At 36.4% G+C, this 10,932-nt stretch overlaps 1 protein-coding gene across 3 annotated transcripts in view; it reads right to left on the bottom strand.

Moving 5' to 3' along the window:
- The window catches only part of LOC109709576 (L10-interacting MYB domain-containing protein-like), a 34,275-nt gene extending 31,687 nt beyond the window's left edge, over window positions 1-2,588 (bottom strand). The window contains exons 1-2 of one of the 3 annotated variants that reach the window (XM_020231975.1): window positions 2,294-2,588; window positions 1,652-1,965 (exon numbers count right to left, since the gene is read on the bottom strand). In XM_020231975.1, coding sequence (XP_020087564.1) covers window positions 1,652-1,947 — 296 coding nt within the window. In that variant the 5' untranslated portion in view covers window positions 1,948-1,965; window positions 2,294-2,588. Of the gene's footprint in view, window positions 1-1,651; window positions 1,973-2,293 lie in introns of all 3 variants that reach the window. The other 2 variants (XM_020231904.1, XM_020232048.1) reach the window with 2 other exon arrangements.

The raw sequence follows: 10,932 nt of genomic DNA, 5'->3' as shown, positions 1-10,932 counted from the left end.
TATATATATATATATATACCAGTCATCTTCACCATCTTCATCTCTTTTATCAAATTATCTTATATATCTATACCAAAATACTGTTAAAATGTATTTTTACTCAATTATTTATTATTTATATTGTAAAAAGTTTATAAGTATTATATTAAATTTTAAAAGGTTGATAATCTCAGACATTCCTTTCGTAGAAAGTGTTTATATACTAAAATTTTCAAATAACCAAATAAGTAAAATAGAAATGAAAAATTATTTTTTCTTTTTGTTCTTACCAACCAAACACACATTTATGAAAAACTAATTTTCTTTTCTGCCGAACCAAATAACAGAAACTTGAAAATTTCTATTCCATAAAAACTTTTTTCTTCAGAAAATAATTTTTCACTATTTTCCGAGAAACCAAATAGGCCACAATCTGCAAAACAAAAATAAGGTAGCCTATGATTGCAAAAACGTAGAAGTAGTGGATTTTTTATGCGAATTGGCCATTAAATATAATCATATGAATTTCAATAAAAAAATAAAAGTGATTTAATTACTTTAATAATCTTAAAATTGCATTTATATCTGAGACCTAAGATTGTTCTATATATATATAAGATATAATAGGGCTAAAACTCTTAACCCGGTTTAAGTATTTTGGCCAGTGGCTAGGCCCAAGAGTTGTTGTAATATGATGACATAATAAGATTTTTAGAAATTACTAAAAATTTAAATCTTATATATTAGAATAATTAGGGATAGAATTATGGTAAATAGGAAATTGGAATATCATATCGTAATATAGAAGTTCATCAGACAATTTTATTTTACACGGTTTTTTGTTTTTAACGTGTAAATTCATGTATTTAATCAAATCGTATCTTAGCAAAAAAATAAAATATTAACTTCAAAGATTAGGATTGAATTTTCGAAAAATCCGAATGCTGTAAATGCAATGTACCTAAAGAAATTAAGATTTGATTATTTAAATGTAATTCTTCTCTAAATATGATTGTAGTCGTAATAGAAAATTTTTTGCCATTTTTTTACATACATTATATAGATTGAATAGCTGTTGAAATTTTGCTTGTCTCATATTTTCACTTTTCTTAAATATTACTATGATAACATGTAAATATAGCTAAATTATAAGAAAAATTTTTATAAATATTCGTTTTTCACTTTTTCTTCCTAACTTTTAAAAATCTATATTTTACCATCTCAATATTTCCAGTGGTTGCATTTAGCCCTCCTCCGTGTTAGGATTCCATCGTTATTTTGCCCATTTTTTATAATTTATGCAAAAAATACTCTCATAAATTACAAAAATATATTAAAAGTTTAATTTTTTTTTCTTATAGAAGAAATAAAGATAATTTGATTATTTTGCCCTCTTTATTAATATCGTACCCCTCAAAATATTTCTGAAATTTTAAAGGGGCATAATACAGGTTTTTAAAAGTCGGAGAGGAAGAGTAAAATAGCGAATATTTTCAAGAGGATTTTCTGTAATTTAGCCTATAAATATTACAATTTTGAGGACCAAATTAAGTAAACTTCACTAACTAGAGCATTATTGGTGCAAATTAACTGCGCGTATTATTCTAACCATGAAAAACGTCAAGCTTGAAAGCAAACATGTTAGGAGGGGCTAAGGAAGAAGAGGACGTACTGGCAGCCGCCGCCGCCGCGAAAGCGGGGGGCGTAGTGGATGACGGACCGGTCCTCGACACTGTATTCTGCCAAAGTTCTATCGCTTTCCATTTGGTAGCCACGGAAGAAAAGCCTAATCTGGTCTATTGGGATGCCGAACGCCTCCTCCATCGTTACCATCACATCCAAGACTTTGACAGAGCCATACACCTTAAAGGTCATAATTTCGCAGTTTAATGACTTCACGAATATCTCCATATCACCATCGACATAAAGTTCTGAGCCGGCGGCGACCCCCTCTTCTTTACAGTCCATGTTAGATGGCTACCCTTTCTGCTAGCTAGTAATTAACTAGAATCAGTATATGTAATTAACATGTACAAACTAACTAAGAAACTTCATAATCAACAAGGACTACAGTACAACAAAATATATTGGCCGATCTATGGAGATCTATGGAGAAAGAGAAGACAGATAACGATACAACTAGCTAGGAGGACTTAATTGATCCGCAGTAAGAAAATAAGAAAGAAACAAAGCGAATGGAAGAAATTAAGGAGAAATGATTAGCTAGATCTAATCATATCAAGGCCTATTAATCCAACTTCTTCAAGGATCCTATATATATATATATATGGAGAGAGCTAGTAAAGAATTATACCTCGGAATTGAGAGAAATAAGGCTCCTCCTCGCGGTGACTCCAGCTGAAAACTTTGGTGCTCTGTACGGTTGGTAATAATTCGGCAAAGGAGATTATCCGATCCAGAGGAGGCTTGATAATGATACGTCGTGTGCGTGTTACTTTTGCAATATTAATTTCTTATATATTAGAGTTCTAAGAGATGAAGACCGATCGAATAGCGAGGGCCTTCCTCGTTAATTGATAGTTGTTTGAGAGGAACATCTACAGGTACGTAATGGTGGTCAAAGAGGAATCTTGATTACCGTGTGGTCCCACGCGTAACTGGTGTTTCCTTGCATTTTCTTCCTTCATTAAAAACTCTTCCCTAGATGTTGATGCCACATGAGATCTATATACTCTTAACAAGTCTATACCAATTTCATTGTGCCAATATCAGTTTGCATTAGTTTTGAAAGAAGACAATTAATGTACATGCTAATTTAATCAATACATGTTGCACGTGCAGAATACTTTATCCAATGTTAGCGGCGAGTCTTTGTTAAATTAAGTTTGTTACACCATTACATCCATAAGACTTTTTAATTAAGCCCTACACACCGACGCAAATTTTGATGTCTTAAACTCCAAATCTAAACACATTTCGTGTATTTTATGGCATTTAAAAGACTTGGGCAGACGACTCTTTCAATACGAACTGAAGAGCAGCCTAGCTAGCTTGTTGACTTAGTATTTTTATGGAACTTTTAATTAACTAATAATATTTGAAACCGATCTTCACAAAAATATTTTTAATTTTACCTCCCATTTCACACTTCAATTTTTTTTTTTTTTTTGTAATTTCTTCAATATTTCAAAGTTTGATTGCTAGATTAATTCTTGTTAAACAAATACAAAGATCAACCAAAATCAAGCAAGAATTGTCTTTTTAATGCAAGGACTAAAGTGAAGCAATTTTAGGAATTCGGTAGATAGAATGCTGAACTGTTACGACGGTGAGCCTCCAACAAATACGTTCTATATATTTGTTATGGTATATAGAGATCTCCACAAAAAGTAAAATAAAAAAGAAAAAAAGGGAAGAAGACAAATCAAATAATCTGGTACGTTGTTGCTGACGCAAAGCAAAACAACTTTATTGAAGAAAAGTTAACATCTACCCGAGGCATGTGTTCGTACATGGTGGTGACGACCACTAATTAATTAGCTAGCGCCCGGCTCCGGCTTCAGCTTAATTAATACCAGCTTATCTATTTATAACTAATTACATAAAATCCTATTCTGATTCGATTTTATTTTAATCACAATTTAAATAACCAAATAATTTAATGGATAAGATCAAATAATATAATCCTAATCTAATAAATCATTAGCATTATCTCTAACACTCCCCCATAATGCTAATGTTCTTCACACCGATCTAATCTCGGCAAAATATGAATTTCTCAATTAGTAGCGGCTTTGTGAAAATATCAGCCATCTGCTCCTCGGTTGCACAATGTATTAACTCCAAACCTTCTCATACGTTTTCGATCGTCAACTTAATCTATCCAATCACTATTAAAATAAATAAAAATCGTTAGGGTTAGTATACCACAATCGGTGGTCGCTTGTTCCTTTCGAATATCTCAATATCCTTTTCGTCTTATATACCTACTTAAATCCAATAACTTTTTTCTCTATAGGTGATTCAACAAACTCATAAATATTATTTTTTCCTTAACGCCGCATTTTCTTTATTCATGGCCTTACACCAATTGTTAGATTTTGCCACCTCCTCGAAAATTTGAGGTTCACCAAATTTTTGAGTACATGCACTGCTCATATATTTCAGTAAGTGACTTTACTTTTCTTGGCGTTATCCCTGGAGAAGTTTCTGGAGAAATTTGCGGTGAAGCTTGTGGTGTTATTATGTGCTTGTCATATTTTCACTATTGTTTCTACTTTCAATTACAGTCTCATTTTCGAGTATCGAAAGTGGATTATCCTGCACTTTTGCGCTCCAATCCCAAGATTTTTGTTCATCAAATATAGTATCACGACTTATAATTATAGAGTTAGCAGCAGGATTATAAAATCGATATGCTTTACTTCTTTCACTATCCAACAAAAATACATTTCTGACTATTATTATCCAATTTTTGCCTATTTTGTGATGGGATATGAACAAAAGAAACCGATCCAAAAATTTTAAATTGTTTTACCTTCAGCTTCCAACTTGTCCATCCTTTATAAGGTGTAATATTCTCTAGCGCTAAAGTTGGACTTCTATTTAGAATGTATGCTGCAGTAGATACAGCTTCTGCCCAAATTTTGTTCGGAACCGTTTTTGCTTTCAACATGCTTTTTGCCATCTCAACTAAACTTTGATTTTTGCGCCCTGCGACACCGTTCTACTTAGGCGTGTAACTGGTTATCAACTGCCCGTGAATATCATTAGCCTTACAAAAATTTTTAAACTTGTTAGAAATAAATTCTCCCCTCCGATCTATACGGAGGGTCCAAATATAATAACCGAACTCGTTCTCTACCAAATTTTTAATTTCTAAAAAATATCAAAGGCTTCAGATTTATTTTTGATAAAATAAACCCAAGTCATCCAGCTATAATCATCCACGAAAACTACAAAGTAGTAATTGCTACTGAGCGACGGTGTCTGCATCGGTCCACAGACATATGCGTGTATCAATTATAATGGTTCTTTGGCTCTCCAATTGCTCTTTCTAGGAAAAGAGTTCCTGTGGTGCTTTCCTAGCACATAACTTTCACATACAGAACTATTATTATGCACCAAAGGCAAACCATCAACCATGTTCTTTTTATATAATAGATCAAATCCCTTAAAACTCAAGTGACCATATCGATAGTGCCATAACCAATCATCATATAGCACTACTTTCATTGCAACATGAACAGGAAAAATTTTATTTTCTGTCATCGAAACTTCAAAAAGTAAATTCTTTTTATTTTTATCTCCATAAATTGTACACTTAAAATCTTCAAAAATAAGCGAATAACTTTCTTTTAAAAATTGACCCACACAAAAAAGATTGGAATTCAATCCTGAAACATATAAGACATTATTTATTTTTTGCATTCTAGAAATATTTACGGCAATTGTACCTCTTCCGTGCACATTATGGACATAGCCGTCACCCATCGTCACGCAGCCTTTAACTGATTTGTCCAAATTAAAAAGTTTTCTTCTTTTCCTGCCATGTGACTACTATAACCACTATTGACATACCAAATATTATTAGCAGTTTTATCTAATGAACGACATGCAAAAAGTACATTGTCGTTTTCATTCTTTTCATAAACAAATTTCGCATTCTTTTGTTTCAATTGACAAAAGCGCTCGATATGGCCAAATTTTTTACAATAATAACATTGAATATTTTTACGATTGCAGGATTGATCGTTACCTTCGTAGGTTCTCTGATTTTGATTACGTGATCTTTCATCGTTTCTGTTGTTGAAATCACCCGATCTACCTTCGCAGCCTCTGCCCTGGCCACGACCACGGTCTCTACCATGGCCACCATATGATGAAGCTTGACAATTAAGAGAATCTGCACTATCTTTTTCATCGCTTTTCGATTCGCTTTGAAAAGCATACTCAGAAAAATTTTCAGTTCTATCTTTCGTTCTTTATGTGCTAAAAGAGAACCAAGAAGTTCGCTACAAGATAATTTCGATAAATCTTTTGCCTCTTTTGTAGCAAAAACTACATCACCATATTTTTTTTGTTAGACTTCTTAATTTTTTTTTGACTACTATTTGATCAGTAATCTGTTCACCATAGGTATGCATCAAGATAACGAATTCCATAACTCTAGAATAAAAAGTATGAATATTTTCATTTTCTTGCATAAAAGAAGCTTCAAATCTTCTTTTTAAAGTTTAAATTTTAACTCTAAGTACCTTTTTGTTACCTTGGTATTCCTTCTGTAATATATTTCATGCTTCCTTCGATCGAGTAGCGCTGGCAATGTGGAAAAATATCGAATCGTCAACTGATTGCTGAATAAAGAAAAGCGCCTTTGTATCTTTTTTTAGATTCTCTCCGGTTATTTCCTTACATCCTTTTTCTACAAAATTCTATAAATCTTGGGATCGCAGTAACGTCCACATCTTCACGCACCAAAAATCATAGTTGTCCCCTTTGAATATTGGGAATCCTTGTGCAACTCCGTTAGCGCTGTTAAACGCCAACGGCACCTTCTCCTTTCGAAAACTTGGCTCTGATACCACTTTTTACGGTGCATCCATATTATCATCCACAAACTACCACTACACATATATGCATCAATAATAAAATAGTATTCCACTTCGACATGGAAGCGAGCTAATATCTTCAGTGAGCACAACCCACCTCTTATCGCTCTGCGATTGCTTGTCGACACTTGCAATCGGCATCCAGCGGCACACATCGTCCGGTTCGGCTCGAACTCGCAACCGATCACCAACTGCACATCAATCCGCGACCTAGGGTCAAGGGCTCCTCTCTAACCTTCAATTAGAGAGCCACAGGGTTAAATGAGATCAAAACCATCATTTACTCCAAAACCCCAAAATCCTCATCCTACACCCTAGCATGTACATACACTCCAAATAACCCAAATTAAATGGGGAAAACATGCTAAGAGTACTCTAGGGATTATTAAAATACCCTACAACAAAAATTTAACCAAAAATTCCAACACTTACTGAAATGCAAATGCCAAGTCGGAAGCACGCCCACCGGGCGCACGAAGACTCGAACTGTCGCTCCCAACGCGTTTCCAAGCTTCTTCTCCACCAAATCTCCAATTTTGGGAGAGAGATTGTCACGCCCCGGGGCTCAACGGAAGCCTACCCGGCACGTGTCCAGATCCGCCATACGTCTACAACATATAAGGCGTCTACAAAAATTTCGATAAAAAAACAATAATACAAAGAGATCTAGTAATATCAGAGCATTGTACAACTAGTTCTATAACAAGGAACAGAACATAAGGCTGGAAATCCACTAAATAAAAACATAAAGTAAGTACAACAGGAATCCCATAACAAGTGCTTAGTAAAGTACAAGGTGGTCTCTCTATACATGGTACAAAACCTCTCCCTCTCACTAACACAAATGAAGAAGGAGTAACCACCTAGCGCAAAAAGAACTCTCCGCGAGCTAGCTACGCGACGCCCTTGCCGCGATCCCTTGCCTCCGCTAGTGCCGAAGGCTCTGAAAAGGAAACATAGAAACAGAGGCGTGAGAACTATTAAATAATAGTTCCCAGTGGGCAATTACTGACTTCAGTGAAATGCACCACTAAGCCCAAAACTACAGAAGATGGTCAGTGTACAATTATAAACAAAAGCGATAAATGTATTGTAAATAAATAAATGAACGAATACCGAATAATCATGATATCTCTACTTAGCATGATTTGCATAAGTAAGAAGGCAACTACTACGAGTATATGCACATGAATACCCAACATGTAAATGCATGAATATGCAACTAACCCTATGTTCACAGTGTAATAGTGAATGTATCATTGTTTACTATTCTAGTCAATGTTCACTTGTCACTTGATCTATTTAAAGTTCAGCTCTGATAAGACCCACCCGAAGGCTGTCTGGCATAAGACCCACCCGAAGGCTGTCTGGCTCTACTGTGCCTAATGGCCCCGTGGTAGTCAACATTCCCACCCTAGGAATGAGCCTTTCCCACGGCAATCCACTTCGGCGCCCAATCCCGCACGGCGAACGTATCGCAAAGGCCAACTCCGGAGTGCCGGCTTGTAGGGAGCGACCCTCACAAGCGTGTGCGAATGAGCACAATGGCAAACATGCTATCAGTATGTCTCAAGTACCAAGTCCTCATGTCTACAATATGGAATATGTCACAACTCTCTCATAGGCCTAACTCTATGTCATCATGTCTAAAACATGAAAGTAGGAGATGTCTCATGGCTTATCGCTATGTTTCTATGTTACATTTTCATAGTTTACTAATTCCAAGTGCCCCTTATGACACTTTTATTCAACGAGTCCAAACATGGTATTAATATGTTCATGATGCATAATTCCACTCAATTCTAACATGGAAATATGTTCTCAACTTGCAAAACCAAACACCATTCACAATGCATGCAATCTACACATATAGCTCTACTATATAGAGTGCAAATTTTATGATACATAAGGCATGCATTTTAAGTGTCCTAAAATTCACATAAATCATATTTAGCATGAATTTGCATTCATACGAAGAGTTTAGAAAGCATAGGGGCTATTTTGCCCCATTCTCATGAAGTCAAACCCACCGATAACAACGAAACTCTTCGTTTGCTCCAACGAGGGTGTCCTCCGCACTCCTAGTACCCTAAAGGTATAAGAACAAGCATCACACGAACCATACGGACAATACTTAGCTCAATCATTAAGCTATTCAAGCATAGGTGAGGAAAACTCACCTCTAGTGCAAAAATCTCTTCCAATGCTTCAAAAGAGAGCTAGAATCCTTCCAATCCAACTTAATGGAAGATTCTAATCCACTCAAAAAGCCTCCAAAAGCCCTAGATTCAAAATACCCAAAATTAACCCTAAAACCTAATTCTAGGGTTTCATCTCAAAATCTCCAATAAAACTTGAATCTAGAGGGAGAGAACATGTTTCTTACCTCTTAGAAGCTTCAATCCGAGCTCTAAATTATCCAAATCCCAAGATCTTCCCTCTACCAAGCTCCAAATCCAAGCTCTAGGCTTCAACAAGGGTGGAATAGCACCAAAAAGCAAAAAGAGAAGGATTAAACCTTAAATCCAAGCCAAAAAGGGGATCAAATCCACGTGGGGCAAGGTGGAGCTCCTCTCACCTTCTCCTCCTCTGGTTCCAGCACAAAGAAAGCCCTAAGGGGCATGGGTGCTGTTATAGATAGGCTACAATCGCGAAAAACCCCCTACAGTTCGGACTGCTCAAAAAAAATGCCTCTGCGTACCGGTACACGGGCCCGCGTACCGGTACACCTCCCACGAAAACACCGAACCCGAGCCTCGGGTCGGCTGAGACAATGCTACAGTTGATGGCTGTACCGGTAGAGCCATCACCCCGTACCGGTACACCAGCCTCTGAAGGCTACCCGAGAGCTAATCAAAATCCAATTTTTTTGGGTTTTTTGGTACCAGCTTAAAACCACAATTCTCGGGATGCGAGCCATAGGTCGGAACACTGTCTACGACCTTCCAGAAAGTTTGAAAAAGCTCGACACACAGATCAAACACTCGAACCTCGCAATTCGCAAAGGTCCAGTGTGTTACAGAGATCTAGAGAGGAAAAGTAGGAAATCTAGAGAGAGAGGAGTGCTTCACTCCCTCTCCATGTGTGTGTGGTGTGTTTGGTGGCTGAGGAAGAAGGAAGAAGAAGAAAGGGGAGTTGGCCCCTTTTTAAAAGCAAATTTTCCACAATTACAAATCAACCCCTGCACATTCTGGGCAATTTTCGAGCTCAGGGTCCGGACCTTGGCCCTCAAGGTCTGGACACCGTAGGTCCAGAAAAACTGCATTTCTAGTACTTAGCCAAAATTTCAGCCGTTTGCCATTCTTTTCCGTTTTCGCGCATTTTTATTCCGTGGGTCTCCGATTCATTTCTAATCGTACCGAAACTCCCAAAACTTGTTTTCGAGCGCATTTAAACCATCTTTTCATCCACGCCTTGCTGGATTCCGGCCAAGCTCCAATCATAACTTTTCGAGTTCTGTTTTCACGCCCGACACGTACCAAAAACACCCGAACACTCTCGAACTTCACTGGAACTACTCTAATAGTTTCCAAACCAACATCCACTGTAACTTCATAACTTTAAAAGTTCAGCACCTTACATGTATACTCATAACTAATACAAGTTTGCATTCAAATGAACAAGAATTGAAACCTCATTGGGCAGTTCAATTGTGCCCTAAGAGAGTATATTCGTAATGAATACATTTTCGTAATCGGAAGAGCCAATATTTGGACATCACGAAACTATTCTACTACGCCTTAAGTGTGTATACTCATAACCAATACAAGTTCACATTCAAACGAACAAGAATTGAAACCTCATGGAGCGATTCTATTGTGCCCTAAGAGAGTATATTCGCATTAAATACGTTTTTGTAATCGGATGAGCAAATATTGAGACATCACGAGACTATTCTACTATGCCCTAAGTGTGTATACTCATAACCAATACAAGTTCGCATTCAAACGAACAAGAATTGAAACCTCATGGGCGGTTCTATTGTGCCCTAAGAGAGTATATTCGCAATGAATATGTTTTCGCAAACGGAAGCGTCAATATTGGAACATCACGAGACTATTCTACTATACCCTAAGCGTGTATACTCAAAACCAATACAAGTTCGTATTCAAACGAACAAGAATTGAATCCTCATGGGGCTGGTTCTATTGTGCTCTAAGGGAGTATATTCGTAATGAATATGTTTTCGCAATCGGACGAGCCAATATTTGTCACACCCCGGGGCCGATTTTAAAAGATTTTTTTAAAAATTCATTATCATTTCGAAAACAGAGTTGCGAAAGACGTGCCAATTTTTTTTTCTTTTTTTTTTTTTTTTTACCAAAACCGCAATGCAATAAGGACAAAATGTCATGAAATTAATAATCCTATAAAACCATCA

The sequence above is a fragment of the Ananas comosus genome, linkage group 1 (assembly GCF_001540865.1).
Source record: "Ananas comosus cultivar F153 linkage group 1, ASM154086v1, whole genome shotgun sequence".
NCBI classification, from domain to species: domain Eukaryota; kingdom Viridiplantae; phylum Streptophyta; class Magnoliopsida; order Poales; family Bromeliaceae; genus Ananas; species Ananas comosus.
The sequence above is the reverse complement of the archived record's forward strand: the minus strand, read 5'-3'. Positions and strand labels throughout refer to the sequence as shown.